Source organism: Anomaloglossus baeobatrachus, chromosome 6 (assembly GCF_048569485.1).
Source record: "Anomaloglossus baeobatrachus isolate aAnoBae1 chromosome 6, aAnoBae1.hap1, whole genome shotgun sequence".
Classification (NCBI taxonomy): domain Eukaryota; kingdom Metazoa; phylum Chordata; class Amphibia; order Anura; family Aromobatidae; genus Anomaloglossus; species Anomaloglossus baeobatrachus.
Genome location: NC_134358.1, coordinates 554927380 through 554949970, shown reverse-complemented (window position 1 = coordinate 554949970; position 22591 = coordinate 554927380). Strand labels below are relative to the sequence as shown.

At 46.1% G+C, this 22591-nt stretch overlaps 1 protein-coding gene across 1 annotated transcript in view; it reads right to left on the bottom strand.

The window, feature by feature from the left end:
• NXPH1 (neurexophilin 1) overlaps positions 1-12853 on the bottom strand; it is a 489291-nt gene extending 476438 nt beyond the window's left edge. The window contains exon 1 of the mRNA XM_075315709.1: positions 12246-12853. Coding sequence (XP_075171824.1) covers positions 12246-12299 — 54 coding nt within the window. The 5' untranslated portion in view covers positions 12300-12853. The remainder of the gene's footprint in view (positions 1-12245) is intronic.
• Between the last annotated feature and the right edge of the window lie 9738 nt (positions 12854-22591).

Sequence of the window (22591 nt, the reverse complement as noted above, 5' to 3'; positions counted from 1 at the left end):
GTCCCCGATCTTTTCTCCGGCACCCGGCGCCTTTTTCTGCCTCAGCAGCGCTGGGAATTAGAAAGATTCAGGACCCGAAAGCGCAGATGGTTTCTAAGGAAACACCATTTATTCCTCCAAAGCAGCAATTTATGTTATTGTGAGTAAAATAAATAGACCAAGACATGGACATTCTGCTTATCACTGCCCGGCAGCCAAAGATCAGCAAATAAGCAAAGAAACCCCAGCAGCATCAGTTCCTCCACACTCGGGGGGCTCCTAACACTGGGCACCTCCCACCATGGCTGCAGGCTCGGGGGGCTCCTAACAATGGGCACCTGCACACCATAGCTGCAGGCTCGGGGGGCTCCTAACACTGGGCACCTCCACACCATAGCTGCAGGCTCGGGGGGCTCCTAACACTGGGCACCTCCACACCATAGCTGCAGGCTCGGGGGGCTCCTAACACTGGGCACCTCCCACCATAGCTGCAGGGTCGGGGGGCTCCTAACACTGGGCACCTCCACACCATAGCTGCAGGGTCGGGGGGCTCCTAACACTGGGCACCTCCACACCATAGCTGCAGGCTCGGGGGGCTCCTAACACTGGGCACCTCCACACCATGGCTGCAGGCTCGGGGGCTCCTAACACTGGGCACCTCCACACCATAGCTGCAGGCTCGGGGGGCTCCTAACACTGGGCACCTCCACACCATAGCTGCAGGCTCGGGGGGCTCCTAACACTGGGCACCTCCACACCATGGCTGCAGGCTCGGGGGACTCCTAACAATGGGCACCCCACACCATGGCTGCAGGCTCGGGGGGCTCCTAACACTGGGCACCTCCACACCATGGCTGCAGGCTCGGGGGGCTCCTAACACTGGGCACCTCCACATTATAGCTGCAGGCTCGGGGGACTCCTAACACTGGGCACCTCCACACCATAGCTGCAGGGTCGGGGGGCTCCTAACACTGGGCACCTCCACACCATAGCTGCAGGCTCGGGGGGCTCCTAACACTGGGCACCTCCACACCATGGCTGCAGGCTCGGGGGCTCCTAACACTGGGCACCTCCACACCATAGCTGCAGGCTCGGGGGGCTCCTAACACTGGGCACCTCCACACCATGGCTGCAGGCTCGGGGGGCTCCTAACACTGGGCACCTCCACATTATAGCTGCAGGCTCGGGGGACTCCTAACAATGGGCACCCCACACCATGGCTGCAGGCTCGGGGGGCTCTTTATACTGGGCACCGCCACACCATAGCAGCAGGCTCGGGGGGCTCCTAACACTGGGCACCTCCACACCATAGCTGCAGGCTCGGGGGACTCCTAACAATGGGCACCCCACACCATGGCTGCAGGCTCGGGGGGCTCTTTATACTGGGCACCGCCACACCATAGCTGCAGGCCATGCCAGTCAAGAGGATTGGGGGCCTCCTAATACTGGGAACACCACGGCCTGGAAATTAGAAATTAATTGCTTGCAATAGAAACAAAAATATAAAAGAAAACCGGACAAATCCCTCCATTGATAGGATTTTTGCATAAGTCATCGGAATTTAGAAAACTGGTGACCTTCCTGAGACAATGACCCTTTAAATAAAAAAAACCTAATAATAAAATGCTTACAGTTCAGTCAAAAATAAATTAAGCCGACAAATTCCCCTCTTGTTAGGAATCTGCAGACCTTTCTGAGACACTGGTGGAAGTGACACTTCAGATTGTCTGGGTTTCTCATTTAGTCTTGGTACTTAATAGTTAAATACATTTTTGAAGTCTGGAGACCACTTAGAGTTGTCTTTAAAAAATAAAATTAAAAACTAGAACCTCCCAAAGCCCTTTCTTCACATGGGTCTTGGTTTGTGTGGGGAAATCAAGAAGATTATGTGGATTCCTGGTGACCTTTTTGAGACCATGTGTTTCTATAATCAGGAGACAAGAGACCCCAAAAATACAAATCAGCCAGCTGCCTAAATTCCAAGGAGTGAACATTTGAGAGCCCCTTCTGTAGGTCTGGCCCCTTCTGTAGGTGCGGGCTCTTCTGTATGGCTGACCCCTTCTGTATGGCTGGCCCCTTCTGTAGGTCTGGTCCTTTCTGTATGGCTGGCCCCTTCTGTATGGCTGGCCCCTTCTGTATGGCTGGCCCCTTCTGTATGTCTGGCCCCTTCTGTAGGTCTGGCCCCTTCTGTAGGTCTGGTCCCTTCTGTAGGTCTGGGCCCTTCTGTAGGTGCGGGCCCTTCTGTATGGCTGGCCCCTTCTGTATGGCTGGCCCCTTCTGTAGGTCTGGTCCCTTCTGTAGGTCTGGTCCCTTCTGTAGGTCTGGCCCCTTCTGTAGGTCTGGCCCCTTCTGTAGGTCTGGCCCCTTCTGTAGGTCTGGCCCCTTCTGTAGGTCTGGCCCCTTCTGTAGGTTATACTGTTTTGTTCTTTCTGTTGATTAGTTCACCCTCCTTTCTTAAGACTAAGAGCAGATTTCCTTACAGTAAATAGGTAACTCTTACAACTTTACAAGATAAAAATTATAAACCGTGTGATGACTCTGCAGCACGATCGGGGTTGATCGTTCTGTACCATATACAAATGATGGATATTTGGAGGCTCTCTGTACACCAGGGATGTATTTACCTCTTCTTCTCCCAGAGATGAGTTATATTATATCTAAATCTCTCTGTAAAGCAGATCTCTGCCTCTATCAGACCGATAGAAATTGCTGCTCAGGAGCTCAGTAATTGGGTTTGGGGTGGGGGGTAGTGGGGGGGCAGTTTAGTTACAAGCTGGCATTTCTTCATATCAGTGTGACAGAGCCAGCTCGGGAAATTGCTGGTAATATTCATCAGGGGAGCACTTTCATTAAACGTAATTCATTCGACTTTCACAATAAATTGAGTGACATCCCAGCAGCAGCAGAGGCTTTTTATCCTTGATGAAGTGCTTGCCAGGCCATGGAGGAGGATCCACACAACCATCACTACCATCCTCCAACCATCACCCCCAGCATCCTCCAACCAGCATCCGCCAAGCATCACCCCCAGCATCCTCCAACCATCACCCCCAGCATCCTCCAACCATCACCCCCAGCATCCTCCAACCATCACCCCCAGCATCCTCCAACCATCACCCCCAGCATCCTCCAACCAGCATCCGCCAAGCATCACCCCCAGCATCCTCCAATCATCACCCCCAGCATCCTCCAATCATCACCCCCAGCATCCTCCAACCATCACCCCCAGCATCCTCCAACCATCACCCCCAGCATCCTCCAATCATCACCCCCAGCATCCTCCAATCATCACCGCTAGCATCCTCCAATCATCACCCCCAGCATCCTCCAACCATCACCCCCAGCATCCTCCAATCATCACCCCCAGCATCCTCCAATCATCACCGCTAGCATCCTCCAACCATTACCACCAGCACCCTCCAACCATCACCCACAGCATCCTCCAATCATCACCCCCAGCATCCTCCAACCAGCATCCGCCAACCATCACCCCCAGCATCCTCCAACCAGCATCCTCCAACCATCACCCCCAGCATCATCACCCAACCAATGAGCATCAGCATCCCCCAATTTTTACCCACAGCATCACCCAACTACCACCCCAGAATCCTCCATCCATAAACCCACCACCATCCCCAAACCATCAACCCCACCATCTCCAAACCATTACCTTCTCCATCCCCAACCATCATCCCCACCATGACACAACCATCACCCCAACCCATAATCATCACCGCCACCATCCCCAACCATCACCGTCACCCCAATCAGCACCCCAACCCCACCCCAATCAGCACCCCAACCCCACCCCAATCATCACCCCCACCAGCCCACCCACCCTGATGCTATACTGTCAGCTCTTCAATCTTTGTCCTGCAATGATCACATTGACCAAATACCAAGGAGGAAGAGTTACAGGAGGAATAGAAGAAGTGAGGACTGAACTATGGGGAAAATCACAGAAGAGAATGTGTGAGCCCAGATACAGAATAGAACAGATGGAGAGCAGATATATACACAGCCAGGACAGTATAGAATCTGTATGACCGGCCAGGATTAATAATGGAGATGAAACACCATCAATGTTACTGTGAGAGATGCAGCAGTGTAAAGTATATAGGTTCAGCTTTATTACTTAGCCCTACAGAATAAAGTGTATTCTCCATCCTATATGATCATCTTTATTACTATATATAGGGTGAAACATATTCTCCATATTTACGATTTTACTGCTATAATACAAAGTACAGTTTGTATGGTATGAGCACCATGAGGATGATCTGTTGTACCAGTATATAGATATACAGTGAGGAGCATTACAGGAGATCAGATAATTAGAAGAGTGTAAAATACAGATCTGCACCTTTATATTGCTGACTTGTGTATCATAAATTCAAATGATATATTATAGGTCAGTTTTCTCCATTAGGATAAATGAATAGTAGTTTCTCTAATAGTCTCAATAACATCATTATATATAATTTATTGCCTGTAATATATACAACCCAAAATACTAAGAAAATACTTATAAAGGTAAAATATCCTGGACATTAGGTGTATAAACTCTGTAATAATGCACCATTAAAACAAGGTATAGAGCAATGCTTTTAACATAGGCATGAGTTTATATAAAAGCATCTGATAAAGATAGATAGATAAATAAATATATAGATATATGATAGAGGGATAGATAGACAGATTGATAAATAATAGATATTAGGATAGATAATAGAAATTAATGTAAATGATAGATAATATATATTAGGATAGATGATAGATATATTAAGATAGATAGATAGTAGATATTAGGATAGATGATTGATAGATAGAGGGATGGATAGAGGGATGGATAGATAGATAGAGGGATGGATAGAGGGATGGATAGAGGGATGGATAGATAGATAGATAGATAGATAATAGATATTAGGATAGATGATAGATATATTAAGATAGATAGATAGTAGATATTAGGATAGATGATTGATAGATAGAGGGATGGATAGAGGGATGGATAGAGGGATGGATAGATAGATAGATAATAGATGGATATGATGTGTTATATCTATATAATACTGCTCCTATATTATTTTGCTCCTATATCTCCTTTCCTGCACAAGTGAAGTAGTAAAGGGTTAAAAATCTCCCATTTCCCCCTATATCTTAAATTAAAGGTCATTCGCTCTGATTTAGATTTTTATATATTTTTTTTTATTAGCCCCTAAAACGTCTTCCAGGTTCAGACAGAATCAGCTTCTTATTGTCCCCTAATGATAATGCAGCTTCCAGCAAAGACTAAATACGGAGACTTTATTACCGGCCTGACCTTTCCAGAAATGAAGAAAGAGAACAAAAATAATTGAGGTGTAAGTCTGGAGCTGTTCACACCTATAATCTACAGCCCCTCATTATATCATATTACACCCGCACCTGATGCTCAGCGCTGCGCACCCGACAATTCATCCGAGGAGAGGATATGGCGCAGGAGGACCCTGTGCGACATTGTCCACAGCCGGGAGAGGGGGACGGGGCTCTGGGGTCAGCACCGCACATGCACAATACAAACTGATGGATGGTAAAAAACTACATTTCGTGAAGAATGAGAGAGATAGATAGATAGATAGATAGATAGATAGATAGATAGATAGATAGAGGGATAGATAGATAGATAGATAGATAGAGGGATAGATAGAGGGATAGATAGATAGATAGATAGATAGAGGGATAGATAGATAGATAGAGGGATAGATAGATAGAGGGATAGATAGATAGATGGATAGATAGATAGAGGGATAGATAGATAGAGGGATAGATAGATAGAGGGATAGATAAATAGAGGGATAGATGGATGGATAGATAGATAGATAGATAGATAGATAGAGAGAGAGGTAGAGGGATAGATAGATAGATAGATAGATAGATAGATAATGGATAGATAGATAGATAGATAGATAGAGGGATAGATAGATAGATAGAGGGATAGATAGATAATATTATGTGCTGTGTTGTGATATAATATAATCTGTGGTCTTCCCTTTCCTATAATTGGGGTCTCAGTCCCACCCTTTGCTCAGTGCAGAGCTGCTCTGTCCTCTCTGGGGACCTGATTTATTAATGTTACCGGATATTACACATGTAGACCTGAATTCGGGATCTAGGCCTCCTCTACTTGTATATAATGCATGTATGAACTTGTATGTGTCTATTTGAAAACAAAATAATAACAATTAAATTAATATATTTTTTTTTATTTTCAAGGGTTTTTTTAAGCCCATGTATGGGTGTATTAAAGCATGTGGATGTAGGTTTGTGTTCTCATGGCTGCACCTGTGTATGTACATGTTTATTTGTATGTGTGTGTGTGTGTGTGTGTATGTTGTGTTTTTATGTATCGATATGTTTGTGTGTTTCTGATTGTGTGAGCAATTATCCATAGGTGCATGAGCTTGTGTGTATGTAGATTTCATGAGTATGTACATTCAGGAGTATGAGTAGTATGTACGTCTAGATACACTTTTCATATATGCAAGTGTGAATGTGATTAACTACTTAATTAGTAATTCATATATATATATATATATATATACACTGTGTATGTGTGTGTGTGTGTATATATATATATATATATATATATATATATATACATATATATAACGGTTATGTGTGTGTGTGTGTGTGTGTGTGTGTTACACATGCTATAAGTATGCATGTTTAAGTGTATATGCAAGGTGTATGTGTGAGTATTTGCTTGTATGTGTTCTGTGGCTGTCTGTGTCTGTTTTGTTTGTTGTGTCTTTGTGTGTCTGTGTGTTAACTCTGTTTCTGTCTGACTGTATGTATCTGTGTTGTCTGTCTCTGTGATTTTGTGTGCTGTGTCTGTGTTAAGCATGTGTTGTGTCTGTGTATGTTGTGTGTCTGTGTGTGTTGTGTATGTTGTGTCTGTGTGTTTGGTGTTTATCTGTTCTTCTGTGTGTTGTGTATGTTGTGTTTCTGCGTATGTGTTGTGTCTGTGTTTATCTGTGAGTGTGTTGTGTCTTTGTGTGTTGTGTATGTTGTTTTTCTATATGTGTGTGTTGTGTGTCTGTGTTGTGCACTATTGCAGATTCCCAGTGTCCTTGTTTCTGTGTATGTTGTGGTTGCTGTGTGTGTGTATCTGTTTTTCAGTACTGCATTTTCCCCGTGTCCTTGTCCGTGTGTGTGTGTATGTTGTCTCTGTAAGTGTTGTATGTGTTTCTTTGTGTGTGTTTTGAGTTGTGTTGTGTGTCTTTGTTTTTCAATACTATACCCCGTGTTGTCTGTTGTGTGTTTCTGTGTTTTTGTTGTGTCTTTATTTGTGTGTTTTTCCACGTGTCCTTCGCTGTGTGTGTGTGTGTGTGTGTGTGTGTGTGTGTGTGTGTGTGTGTGTGCTCTCCGTGTCCTTGGCTCTGTCCTTTCCCTTGGTCTCAGTCCTCGGTCTCAGTCCTGGAAGCCATCCTTGCTCCCCATCCTGGTGCATTAGGTGCGGCTACACGATGACTCCAGGTTATATCTCGTTTATCCAGGTAAATCGCAGATGCGGCTTTTATTAGACGCCATGTGTAGATTTATATACTGGGAAATAATAGCAGCATCCCCTTCATTCACCAGCACCAGGGACTGCTCCTCAATATGCACTGACCTATTGTGCTTCTGACGAAGGCGCTTGGTGCTGCAGAATCCATAGAACGTGGAACGTTACCAAAAACACAAGATACAATATTCCCAGAAGTCTCAGGAGCAGATAATGGGCCATATATGAAGTCTTAGACGCAGATAATGGGCCATATATGAAGTCTTAGACGCAGATAATGGGCCATATATGAAGTCTTAGACGCAGATCATGGGCCATATATGAAGTCTCAGGAGCAGATAATGGGCCATATATGAAGTCTCAGGAGCAGATAATGGGCCATATATGAAGTCTCAGAAGCAGATAATGGGCCATATATGAAGTCTCAGACTCAGATAATGGGCCATATATGAAGTCTCAGGAGCAGATAATGGGCCATATATGAAGTCTCAGGAGCAGATAATGGGCCATATATGAAGTCTCAGGAGCAGATAATGGGCCATATATGAAGTCTCAGGAGCAGATAATGGGCCATATATGAAGTCTCAGGAGCAGATAATGGGCCATATATGAAGTCTCAGGAGCAGATAATGGGCCATATATGAAGTCTCAGGAGCAGATAATGGGCCATATATGAAGTCTCAGGAGCAGATAATGGGCCATATATGAAGTCTCAGGAGCAGATAATGGGCCATATATGAGGTCTCAGGAGCAGATAATGGGCCATATATGAAGTCTCAGGAGCAGATAATGGGCCATATATGAGGTCTCAGGAGCAGATAATGGGCCATATATGAAGTCTCAGGAGCAGATAATGGGCCATATATGAAGTCTTAGATGAAGATAATGGGCCATATATGAAGTCTCAGGAGCAGATAATGGGCCATATATGAAGTCTCAGACTCAGATAATGGGCCATATATGAAGTCTCAGGAGCAGATAATGGGCCATATATGAAGTCTTAGATGAAGATAATGGGCCATATATGAAGTCTTAGATGCAGATAATGGGCCATATATGAAGTCTCAGACGCAGATAATTGGCCATATATGAAGTCTCAGACGCAGATACTGGGCCATATATGAAGTCTCAGGAGCAGATAATGGGCCATATATGAAGTCTCAGACGCAAATAATGGGCCATATATGAAGTCTCAGACGCAGATAATGGGCCATATATGAAGTCTCAGGAGCAGATAATGGGCCATATATGAGGTCTCAGTAGCAGATAATGGGCCATATATGAGGTCTCAGTAGCAGATAATGGGCCATATATGAGGTCTCAGTAGCAGATAATGGGCCATATATGAAGTCTTAGATGCAGATAATGGGCCATATATGAAGTCTTAGACGCAGATAATGGGCCATATATGAAGTCTCAGACGCAGATAATGGGCCATATATGAAGTCACAGACGCAGATAATGGGCCATATATGACAATGACCAGGTCCATCCTCTTCAGACCCTATAGGAGATTGTTATCCACCATTGACTAAGGATCCAGTGTAGACATTGGTGCCTTAACCCCATTTGGATCCTGTATTCTTACTGTAGGAACCCCCCAAAGTATTTTTTTTTTTATTCCTGGTTTTTATTGCTCACAAGCTGCAATGTCTTGAGTGGAAATTGGAAAATTGTCTCCTATTCCACAATTGCCAACCCCCTGTGAAAATGCATTCAGGTAATGAAGTCTGTAACTAAACGGTAATTGAATCAGCATAATTTGCTCACTGAATGGTTTTCAAATGCTCCCAGTTTACAATTAAAGCAGAATTAATGCGCTTGTTGTTCAGCATCAGAATAAATTCAGCTCAGTTGTTATAATGAGAGAAGAAAACAGTTTAAGTGGCAACAAACACTTCACACCCAGCAAAGAGCATCGAGTTCAGGCAGATATTGGGGCCCGGCACCTTGCTTCAAAGGAGGCTGGAGAGTTAACAAAAACAGGACACAAAATTGCGCATTCAGCGGGGAAAGTCGCAGATTCAGTCCTGCCCAGCTGTTTGGTCAAGTCTCCTTTTATTATTCTGCATCTACAAGACTCCGGATTTCCTATCAATTCATGGCAGAGGCTTCTAAAGTGAAGTTCATGAATCTTAATCAAGAAAAAAGTAAAGGAGAAGGAGGGGGGAGAGGCGCAAACAGCTGTGTCTGATGCCTCGGAGTTCACCTGCCAAACCTCAAGTGCCAAGTGTCAGAGTGTGACGCGCAGCGCCCTCTGGTGGCAAAGTGCAGGAACAACAGAAATTGATTTCTTTTTGCAAAATAAACCTGTAATTTTTTTTTTTTTTTTTTTTTTTTTAAAGTATGGTGTAAATTCCACTACTGGTCTGGTGCCTGTCCATTAACTGGGATTGGAGCTTTTATATCAAGGGACCGATATAAGAGTTTTCACAAGTCCAGTAACCCTCCATCCCCCTCCTCTAGACTCACTGGTGGTTGCCCCCTTGCAGCCAGCTGTACATTTGTCTTTATTTGCCTATTACCCACACTTTATGATAATAGAACCCCCCATAGCACAACATCTATATATATGTATATGTATGTGTGTATATATACATACACATATATACATACATACATACACACATACACATACACACACATATATGTGTGTATATGTAAATAAATAGTATGTGTGTGTGTATATATATATATATATATATATATTTCCATACATGTAAACACACACATATATATATATATATATATATATATATATATATATATCATATATATGTGTGTACATGTATGGAAATATATATATATATATATATATATATATGTATATATATATATATATATATATATATATATATATATATATATATATATATATACATACACTATTATTAGATGTAAGGGGGCCTACTCCCACCTGTGCTCACCTATGATTTTCTCAAACTTTGGGCAGAAACTCCTGGGTTCAAGCTTTGCAAGTATAACTAGCCATTGTAGTCAGGAATTGCTGCACTATGTAGTTCACCAGCTACTAAAAAGCTTCCTGTAGTTTTGAACTCTATTGCAAACCTAGCGCTGCTTGGAAAGACTCCGCTGCATGAAGCCCTCAAATTACCAGAACTATTCACTCAGCTGCTGATTCACAGTCTCCGATGCTGGGAGTTGTAGTTCACCACTTGTGTAACCTTATAGTCCAGTCGGAAAGAAGCCGCAATATACTGGGACTTGAAGTTTCCCATTTGTCGCAAAAAAACTGCCTAATGTGACATTTACATTTAGTGAACTGCCTAAAAGCCTCTGGAACCTGCAGTTCACCAGCACCAAAGACCCTGGTGCTAGAACTATTGATTCTGTAGCTGCTTTATGCTGGGGCTGATGTTTTCCAGCTCCTAAAAAAATTCTAATGCTGGGACTTGTAGTTCACCAGTTCTTGCATTCTGGGACTAGTGATTCTACAGCTGTTTTAAAACCCTTGATGATGTGATTGGTATTGCACCACCTCTTTCACAGCATCTGACACTGGGACTAGTAGTTCACCAGCTCTTTTAAAGCATCTGATACTTCACCAGCTCTAGCAGAAACCCTCAATCTGAGACTAGTGGTTCTTCAGCTGTTTCATAGCCATTGATGCTGTGGTTGGTAGTTCACCAGCTCTTGCAAAGCACTGGATGCTGGAGATATAGTTCATCAGTTATTTCAAAGCACTCGATGCTGGGGCTAGTAGTTCACCAGCTCTTGCGAAGCCCCTGATTATGAGACTAGCAGGTCACTCCCCTTGTGCTGGGCTTTGCAGTTCCCCAGGTGCACCTCTATGATGTAACCTACAGCAGATGACCTCTAACGTAATGTAAGAAGGGCACCATGGCAGTGGACACTCCTGGCAGTGAACACTCCTGATAGTGGGCACAACTGGCAGAGGGCATGCCTGACAGTGGGCACTCGTGGTAGTGGGCACTCCTGATGGTAGGCACTCCTGGCAGTTGGCACCCCTGGCATTATCACTCCTGACAGTGGGCATTTCTGACACTGGGCATTCCTGATAGTGGGCACTCCAGGCAGTGAGCACTCCTGGTAGTGGGCACCACTGGCATTCTCACTCCTGGTAGTGGGCACTCCTGACACTGGGCACTCCTGGCAGTGGACACTCCTGGCAGTGGACACTCCTGACACTGGGCACTCCTGGCAGTGGACACTCCTGGCAGTGGACACTCCTGGCAGTGGACACTCCTGACACTGGACACTCCTGGCAGTGAGCACTCCTGGTAGTGGGCACCACTGGCATTCTCACTCCTGGTAGTGGGCACTCCTGGCAGTGGACACTCCTGACACTGGACACTCCTGGCAGTGGGCACTCCTGGCAGTGGGCACTCCTGACACTGGACACTCCTGGCAGTGGGCACTCCTGGCAGTGGGCGCTCCTGGCAGTGGGCGCTCCTGGCAGTGGGCGCTCCTGGCAGTGGGCACTCCTGGTAGTGGGCACCCCTGGCATTCTCACTCCTGGCAGTGAGCACTCCTGGTAGTGGGCACCCCTGGCATTCTCACTCCTGGTAGTGGGCACTCCTGGTAGTGGGCACTCCTGGCAGTGGGCACTACTGGCAGTGGACACTCCTGGCAGTGGGCACTCCTGGCAGTGGGCACTCCTGGCAGTGGGCACTCCTGACAGCCCCTCTATCCTCCTGAGCTCTGCAATAAGAATGCGAAGAGTGTGGAAGAAACTTACCAGGTGCAGAGTGGAGTGGAGCAGAAGCGCGGAGATACAGTGGGCAGCCTGCATCCTCCCGGATGGCACTCGCTTGGGTTCTCCTGCTCGGGTGACTATTCCTCCAGGAACATAAATCCAACTCTGGCATCCACTTTACAAAACCTGGAGAGCTGTGAGCAGCCTGGACAGAGAGGAGATCCTGCACCCCATGACCACGAGACCAGGGCAGAGACGGGGAAGTGCAGAGGGATTGTGAAAAGAGCTAAAAAAAGCGAATTCAATCTGGAAGAATGAATTTAATCCAGAGGGAAGCGCAGCGATCGCACAGTTGTCGGAGGCAGGAATCTTCTGCAGATGGATCACTTCGATCAGTGAGTGCTGTGGAGGGTGGGGGTTGCAGTCACAATGCAATAGGTTGCTGAGGAGCAATAGGCTGCCCCTGCTTTCTGGGATTGAGGAGCTCACTGATTGCTGCTGCTCCTCTACACCCTGATCTCGGACTAAAAGCCTGCAGGGAAGAAGCATCCAGGTCCAGCAAGACGCACAGGGCTGTGCCAAGGTGCCAGGCACTGAGGGTGCAGAGGACCAGGACTGTGCCAAGGTGCCAGGCACTGAGGGTGCAGAGGACCAGGACTGTGCCAAGGTGCCAGGCACTGAGGGTGCAGAGGACCAGGACTGTGCCAAGGTGCCAGGCACTGAGGGTGCAGAGGACCAGGACTGTGCCAAGGTGCCAGGCACTGAGGGTGCAGAGGACCAGGACTGTGCCAAGGTGCCAGGCACTGAGGGTGCAGAGGACCAGGGCTGTGCCAAGGTGCCAGGTATTGAGGGTGCATAGGACCAGGACTGTGCCAAGGTGCCAGACACTGAAGGTGCAGAGGACCAGGACTGTGCCAAGGTGCCAGGCATTTAGGGTGCATAGGACCAGGGCTGTGCCAAGGGGCCTGACACTGAGGGTGCAAAGGACCAGGACTGTGCCAATGTGCCAGGCACTAAGGGTGCAGAGGACTAGGGCTATGCCAGGCACTGAGGGTGCAGAGGACCAGGGCTGTGCCAAGGTGCCAAGCACTGAGGGTCCAGAGGACCAGGTCTGTGCCAAGGTGGCAGGCACTGAGGGTGCAGAGGACCAGGGCAGTGCCAAGGTGCCAGACACTGAGGGTGCAGAGGACCAGGCAGTGCCAAGGTGCCAGGCATTTAAGCTGCAGAGGACCAGGGGTGTGCCAAGGTGCCAGGCACTGAGTATGCAGAGGACCAGGGATGTGCAAGATGCCAGGCACTGAGTATGCAGAAGACCAGGACTGTGCCAAGGCGCCAGGCACTGAGGGTGCTGAGGACCAGGGCTGTGCCAAGGTGCAAGAACTAAGGGTGCAGAGGACCAGGGCTGCGCCAAGATGCCAGGCACTGAGGATGCAGATCACCAGGCTGTGCCAAGGTGCCAGGCACTGAGGGTGCAGATGACCAGGGTCGTGCCAATGTGCCAGGCACTGAGGATGCAGAGGACCAGGGCCGTGCCAATGTGGCATGCACTGAGGGTGCAGAGGAGCAGAACTGTTCCAAGATGCCAGGCCCTATGGTGGGTGCAAAGGACCAGGCTGTGCCAAGGTGCCATGCACTAAGGGGCAGAGGACCAGGCTGTGCCAAGGTGCCAGGCACTAAGGGGCAGAGGACCAGGCTGTGCCAAGGTGCCAGGCACTGAGGGTGCAGAGGACCAGGACTGTACCAAGGTGCCAGGTATTGAGGGTGCAGAGTACCAGGGCTGTGCCAAGGTGCCAGGCACTGAGGGTGCAGAGGACCAGGACTGTGCCAAGGTGCCAAGCACTGAGGGTGCAGAGGACCAGGACTGTGCCAAGGTGTCAGGCACTGAGGGTGCAGAGGACCAGGGAAGTGCCAAGGTGCCAGGTATTGAGGGTGCAGAGTACCAGGGATGTGCCAAGGTGCCAGGCACTGAGGGTGCAGAGGACCAGGGCAGTGCCAAGGTGCCAGGCACAGAGGGTGCAGAGGACCAGGGCTGTTCCAAGGTGCCAGGCACTGAGGGTGCAGAGGACCAGGGCAGTGCCAAGGTGCCAGGCACTAAGAGTGCAGAGGACCAGAGCTGTGCCATGTGCCAGGCACTAAGGGGCAGAGGACCAGGCTTTGCCAAGATGCCAGGCACTAAGGGGCAGAGGACCAGACCTAGACTTCCACTTCAGCTGGAGATCAGAAAAAGTCATCTATATTTGTATGAAAGAAAATTGAGGAAGGAGGTTTGAGCAGTAAAACTACACATTGTGCCCCCCTTCCCCACAGGCAGCTATCTGCCCACAGGGCATCCTGCAGAGCTAATGCAGTGGGGCATGGAGGGCAGGAAGGTGGGCTGGTAATATGGAGAAATCAAGAAGATCTGGTGTTTGGTTGGAGGGCATCACATAGGGTGGTCGACAGAAGAGGACATCTATCTACATATACAGTATATGACATGGAAAGTGAAGGCAGTGTACGTGGATGGCATCACACACATATGTATTTTATCTATAGGGGGCATCTGGCTTATGGATTTTGAAGGGCATGAAAGGAAGGCACCCGTGTCTGTAAAATGGCAGAAGATAGTAGGATGATAAATCATAATAGGGTTCGGCATCAATCAAGATGCATTGATTTCTCCATGTATAAGATAGGTGCATTACCAACCCCGGCCACTAGGGGAGCTGTATACAGCTATAGACTGGTAACTTCTAAGAAAATGTGAACAATCATGGAGGAATCAGCCAAGTTATACCTGGAGGAAGACGAAGACTGGTGCTGGAAAGCTTGGATTCCCCCCATGTCTCTATAATGTCTGTTCCGTGGAGTTAAGAGGTTAATTATTTCTCCATTAAAGGAGGATCTGCGGTTCAGTGGATCCCTGGATGTCTCATCTGATCTAACCTGGCTGCTAGGTGATCTTATCTGGATGACTTTCCTTAATGGACATTTCCAGGGGCCGGTCCCTGTAAAATGCTATTGTGCTTATCTGATGGGTGCACGGGTCCATTAACAAAAACTGTGAAAAATCTTTCATTTTTAGGTAAAGAAAAAGTGATTAATTTCACAATATAACTGTTTAGCCGTCAGACTTTAGTTTTTCGGAAACTTCAAATCCCTTGACTAGACATAGTGTACAATGGCAAAATTGTGTCTACTTGTAGCCACCACTAGGGGGAGATTATTACAGATAGATCATTTGTATTCAGTGCCCAATAATCTCCCCCTAGTGGTGGTAACAGGCATCCAGAATCTTATTATTTCTCTCTCTGCAGGGGATTTGGATCTCTATATCATAAATTGTTCTGATTGATTCAGTTACATTATAGGTATTAATATATATTTTAAAAAATATATATATGCAATAAATTAGTTTGTAGTCACCACTAGGGAGAGCTCACTGCAGATAGAGTCACAAAGCTCTTATTTGTATTCAGTAGCTCATAAGCTCCCCCTAGTGTTGGCAATTGGCATCCAGAATGTTATTTGTCTTTGTGCAGATGATTTGGATCTCTGTCTCATAAATTGCTCTAAATGATCAAGTTACACTATAGGTGTAAATATATAATATATATATATATTTATAAATATTGAAATAAAACGTTTCTATCCACCATTAGGGAGAACTCACTGCAGATAGATTCACAGAGCTCTTATTTGTATTCAGTAGCTCATAGGCTCCCCCTAGAGGTGGCAATTGGCATCCAGAATGTTATTATTTGTCTTTGTGCAGGTGATTTGGATCTTTATATCATAAATTGCTCTAAATAATCAGTTACACTATAGGTGTGTGTGTATATATACAGTCATATGAAAAAGTTTGGGCACCCCTATTAATGTTAACCTTTTTTCTTTATAACAATTTGGGTTTTTGCTATTTCAGTTTCATATATCTAATAACTGATGGACTGAGTGATATTTCTCGATTGAAATGAGGTTTATTGTACTAACAGAAAATGTGCAATCCGCATTTAAACAAAATTTGACCGGTGCAAAAGCATGGGCACCCCAACATAAAAGTGACATTACTATTTTGTAGATCCTCCTTTTGCAAAAATCAAAGCCTCTAGTCGCTTCCTGTAGCTGTTAATGAGTTCCTGGATCCTGGATGAAGGTAGATTTGACCATTCCTGTTTACAAAACAATTCCAGTTCAGGTAAGTTTGATTGTCGCCGAGCATGGACAGCCGCTTCACATCATCCCACAGATGTTCAATGATATTCAGGTCTGGGGACTGGGATGGCCATTCCAGAACATTGTAATTGTTCCTCTGCATGAATGCCTGAGTAGATTTGGAGTGGTGTTTTGGATCATTGTCTTGCTGAAATATCCATCCCCAACGTAACTTCAACTTCGTCACTGATTCGTGCACATTATTGTCAAGAATCTGCTGATACTGAGTTGAATCCATGCGACCCTCAACTGTAACAAGATTCCCGGGTATTGGCCACACAGCCCCAAAGCATGATGGAACCTCCACCAAATTTTACTGTGGGTAGCAAGTGCTTTCCTTGGAATGCCGTGTTTTTTTGCCTCCATGCATAACGCCTTTTTGTATGACCAAACAACTCAATCTTTGTTTCATCAGTCCACAGGACCTTCTTCCAAAATGTAACTGGCTTGTCCAAATGTGCTTTTGCATAACTCAGGTGACTCTGTTTGTGGCGTGCTTGCAGAAACTGCTTCTTTCGCATCACTCTCCCATACAGCTTCTCCTTGTGCAACGTGCGCTGTATTGTTGACCGATGCACATTGACACCATCTGCAGCAAGATGATGCTGCAGGTCTTTGGAGGTGGTCTGTGGATTGTCTTTGACTGTTCTCACCATTCTTCTTCTCTGCCTTTCTGATATTTTTCTTGGCCTGCCACTTCTGGGCTTAACAAGAACTGTACCTGTGTCTTCCATTTCCTTACTATGTTCCTCACAGTGGAAACTGACAGTTTAAATCTCTGAGACAACTTTTTGTACCTTCCCCTGAACAACTATGTTGAATAATCCTTGTTTTCAGATCATTTGAGAGTTGTTTTGAGGAGCCCATGATGCCACTCTTCATAGGAGATTCAAATAGGAGGACAAGTTGCAAGTGGCCACCTTAAATACCTTTTCTCATGATTGGATACACCTGCCTATGAAGTTCAACGCTCAATGAGGTTACAAAACCAATTTAGTGCTTTAGTAAGTCAGTAAAAAGTAGTTAGGAGTGTTCAAATCAAGAAATTGATAAGGGTGCCCATACTTTTGCACCGGTCAAATTTTGTTTAAATGCGGATTGCACATTTTCTGTTAGTACAATAAACCTCATTTCAATCCAGAAATATTACTCAGTCCATCAGCTACTAGATATATGAAACTGAAATAGCAAAACCCCACATTGTTATAAAGAAAAAAGGTTAACATTAATAGGGGTGCCCAAACTTTTTCATATGACATACATACACATATATATATATATATATATATATATATATATATATATATATATATATATATGTATATATATTGTGTATGTATGTGTGTGTGTGTGTATGTGTGTGTGTGTGTATGTGTGTGTGTGTGTAATGAAATAAAAGTTTGTAGTCACCACTAGGGAGAGCTCACTGCAGCTGGATTCACAGAGCTCTTATTTGTATTCAGAAGCTCATAAGCTCCCCCTATTGGTAGTAACAGACATACGGAATATTATAATTTGTCTCTGTATTATAAATTGCTCTGAATGATTGAGTTACACTATAGGTATTAAGATTTTATTTATTTTAATAATGCAATAAAGTAATGGTGCGGTCAATAATAATATGCTGAATTATTATGATACTTGACCTTTGACAATTTTGTAACGTGTTTTCCAATATCATGGATTAGTAATCAACCTAATATTTTGCATCCAGTGATTGATTTATAGCATAGTCACATGACACCAGATAATCTGACACTTAGGGGGCAGGAATGACTCCGTCCTCCATGCACAAAGCATAAAAAAGATTAACAGTTTTGCCCAGTCCTCCATTAAAGAAATGTGTCCTCAGAAACAGACCTGTTCTTTATTCCGGTTTTTACATCTAATTAATTTTGTTTTTGACAACTACCTCATTTTAATAAAATATATTATGTCTAATATTAAACTCCTACGTCTCATTCTTCACATGAATATTAACAACAATAGATGGACTCAGACTTTTTCTTTGTAAAAAAATATATGTACCATGAGCTCAATTCAAAAGGACAAAGGCAATTGTGAAGGGAAAGGGAGGAGGTGAGCTGTGACATCACCTATTGTGTATGGTGGATCCTGTTATCTACTGTATATAGAAGCGTTATCAGTCATTGTACAAGATGAGGAGGTGAGCTGTGACATCACCTATTGTGAATGGTAGATCTTGTGTTATCTACTGTATATAGAGGTTATCAGTCATTGTACAGGAGGAGGAGTTGAGCTGTGACATCACCTACTGTGAATGGTGGATGCTGTGTTATCCACAGTATATAGAGGTGTTATCAGGCTTTGTACAGGAGGAGGAGGTGAGCTGTGACATCACCTGTTGTGAATGATGGATCTTGTGTTATTTACTGCATTAGAAGAGTTATCAGTCATTGTACAGGGGGTGGAGGAGGTGAGCTGTGACATCATCAATTGAGAATGGTAGATCTTGTGTTATCTACTGTATATAGAGGTGTTACAAGTTTACGAGTCATTGTACAGGAAGAAGAGGAGGTGAGCTGTGACTTCACCTATTGTGAATGGTGGATCCTGTGTTAGCTACTGTCCATAGAAGAGTACTCAGTAATTGTACAGAAGGAGGAGGTGAGCTGTGACATCAATTGTTTGTGAATGGTGGATCTTGTGTTATCTACTGTATATAGAGGTTATCAGTCATTGTACAGGAGGAGGAGGTGAGCTGTGACATCACCTACTGTGAATGGTGGATGCTGTGTTATCCACAGTATATAGAGGTGTTATCAGGCTTTGTACAGGAGGAGGAGGTGAGCTGTGACATCACCTGTTGTGAATGATGGATCTTGTGTTATTTACTGCATTAGAAGAGTTATCAGTCATTGTACAGGGGGTGGAGGAGGTGAGCTGTGACATCATCAATTGAGAATGGTAGATCTTGTGTTATCTACTGTATATAGAGGTGTTACAAGTTTACGAGTCATTGTACAGGAAGAAGAGGAGGTGAGCTGTGACTTCACCTATTGTGAATGGTGGATCCTGTGTTAGCTACTGTCCATAGAAGAGTACTCAGTAATTGTACAGAAGGAGGAGGTGAGCTGTGACATCAATTGTTTGTGAATGGTGGATCTTGTGTTATCTACTGTATATAGAGGTTATCAGTCATTGTACAGGAGGAGGAGGTGAGCTGTGACATCACCTACTGTGAATGGTGGATGCTGTGTTATCCACAGTATATAGAGGTGTTATCAGGCTTTGTACAGGAGGAGGAGGTGAGCTGTGACATCACCTGTTGTGAATGATGGATCTTGTGTTATTTACTGCATTATAAGAGTTATCAGTCATTGTACAGGGGGTGGAGGAGGTGAGCTGTGACATCATCAATTGAGAATGGTAGATCTTGTGTTATCTACTGTATATAGAGGTGTTACAAGTTTACGAGTCATTGTACAGGAAGAAGAGGAGGTGAGCTGTGACTTCACCTATTGTGAATGGTGGATCCTGTGTTAGCTACTGTCCATAGAAGAGTACTCAGTAATTGTACAGAAGGAGGAGGTGAGCTGTGACATCAATTGTTTGTGAATGGTGGATCCTGTGTTATCTACTGTATATAGAGGTGTTATCAGTCATTGTACAGGAGGAGGAGGTGAGCTGTGACATCACTTATTGTGGATGCTGTGTTATCTACAGTATATAGAGGTGTTCTCAGGCTTTGTACAGGAGGAGGAGGTGAGCTGTTGTCGCGCTCCGGGGCAGCCGAGCTGCTCGGATCCGGGCAGTCCGTGGCTTGAGGGATCCCGGACCCGGGGGCACCGTCAAACAGTTTTTAAATGAAAAAAAATAAAAAGGAAAATAAAATAAAAGTCTGACTACGCCACTTGCGGTTTGTGGCCTGGGATGATAGGGCCTCCGCTGCGGGTTCCCACAGGAGATGATGGATGGGGCAGTGTGGATGGTGGAGCCCTCCACGATCATAGCTTTCCCCAGGGGTAGACGAAGGGTTAACATGGAGGTGCGTGGCAATGAAGCAGTCCAGACAAGGAGAGCAGTTTGATGGTGTTTACTCACTGGTTCGGCACCCTGAGACGTACTGGATCCCAGGTGCGCCCTTGTCCTGATGGCTGTGCCTGCCAACCTGGTGCCACTCTCCACCTGTGCACTCCTGTGTATGTGAGTCCTCCCTGGCGTGGAGCACTTGGAGGTCCTCCTGGTGTCTGGGTCCTGCCGCAGGCAGCTTGGACTATTTAAGGGTATGTTTCCTGGTCCCGCTTTGCTGCTGATGCCTCAGATGTTAAAGGGTGGCAGATGGGTCCTGGAAATCCACTGGCCTGTCAGAGTTAACAGAGGGCCTGAAGTCTGTGTCTGTTCTGGGGATCTGCACCCCGTGCGTGCAAAGTACTGTGAGCCCTGGATGTCCACCCAACAGGATCCCTCTGTCCTTGGGGCTTGCTCTCTCACTCCACAGCTACTTTCCTCCTCTGAGTGGCTGTTCTTACTACTCAGGTCTTTTCAGTCTCTTTCCTTCCTTCTGTGTCTGAAGTGCCTCTGGTCTGTCTTGACACCATTCCTCTTTCACTGTCTACTCCTAACACCCTACTGCTTCCTGTCTTCTGCAGACTACCCACACTCCGCAGGTCACGTTCTCCTCCCCCAGGTCTGCTCTCTTCCTCCCCAGTTGGCTGCCTGTTACCTCCCAGTTGGGGCCCTGTCATCTGGCTAGGTGAGGCTCCCAGCCGGGTACAGCGAGTGTAAATGTCCTGGTGTGCTAGTGTGTGTGTGTGTAGTGGCTGGCACAGTTATGTTGGACTTGGGCTGTTACATTAATTGTTACCTTATTTTTGTGACACCCGGTTACCGCAGGGGTTGTCACACTGTGATATCAACAATAATGAATGGTGGATTCTGTGTTATTATGTGAATATAGTGCGGCTATCTTTCTATCATTCTTTCTAAGTTTTAATTGTGCCACCCCCGCGTCAGCAGCTGGGCTGCTCGGATCCGGATCTGGGGTGGCTCGAGAGGGCTCCGGACCCGGAGGTCATGCGGCTCCTCAAACGAAGGGGGGTTATGTACAGGAGATGGTATGGAAAGTTCGTGACGTCACCCGTGGTGTGTGGTAAGGTGGAGTAGCACCGCTGCAGCTGGGAGTACCCGGTGGCGATGGTGTGGGCAGCTAGGTGTCTAACCCCTCCACAAGTATGGAGGATGCCCCGGGACTCGGTGATGGTGACGGAGATGTGCCATTGGGACGGTAAGGGTCACTTGCGTACTCACTCAGTCCAATAACGCTGACACCGACAACTGTAGTAAGCCAAAGTTCTGGACACGGCTGCCGCTTGGAGGGAGCACGCCTGGATCCCGTGCCCGTTGGTGTTGCCTGTTAGTCTCTGACCTTTTCCTTGGCACCTTGTCTTCTAGTTGGTCCCTTTAGTGTGAAACTAATCGGGTCCCGCTCACCAGTGTGGCTAACTGGGTGAGCTTGCTCTCAGGGTTCACGCTTGGGATTTTCTGGACCGTATGTGTGGAATGTCCTATCTCCCTCGTTGCGCTAGTACCCCGATTTTGGAGCAGGTGGAGAACGGATCTTGAAGGCTCCATCCTCGTCAGGTAAATTGTCAGGAAGCCTGAAGCTACTCCCTGACCTAGGGTCCACGTACCCCGTCGTGCCCTGGCCCCTGCGCGATGATGACACAAGGCCGCCGGCTGTCCTCCTAGACAGTCCGTGCCCCTTGTCATGATCCCCTGCGACCGGGGTCCAGCTCCTACAAGGCCCAGACCAACGTCTGCCACCTAGTAGACTCAAGGAGCCCAGCTCCTGACCTCCTCTAACTTTCACCTCCAACACTACTCTTTTCTCCTCCTGACACTCCTGACCCCCCTTTAACCAATCCCCCCCAAGTGGGCGACCCTATTCCACTCAGGCTGTCCACTGGTGTGTCTGGTGGGTGTGGTGCAGAGTGTTCCTAGGATTTTGATTAGCTTGTTCTTGGCAACACCAAAGGTCAGGGACCCTTAACCAAGGAGGAGGTGGATATTGCACAGAAGGGCAGATTGCACAATACCCTGTGATTACCTGATAGGCCAGGGCGTCACATAATCCTGTGATGATAATGAAATTGCTGAAAAGTGTGCTGTACAGAACAGGCAATATGAGTCCAGTATAAGGCTCGGTGGCCAGTTTAAGAAATGCAAGATTT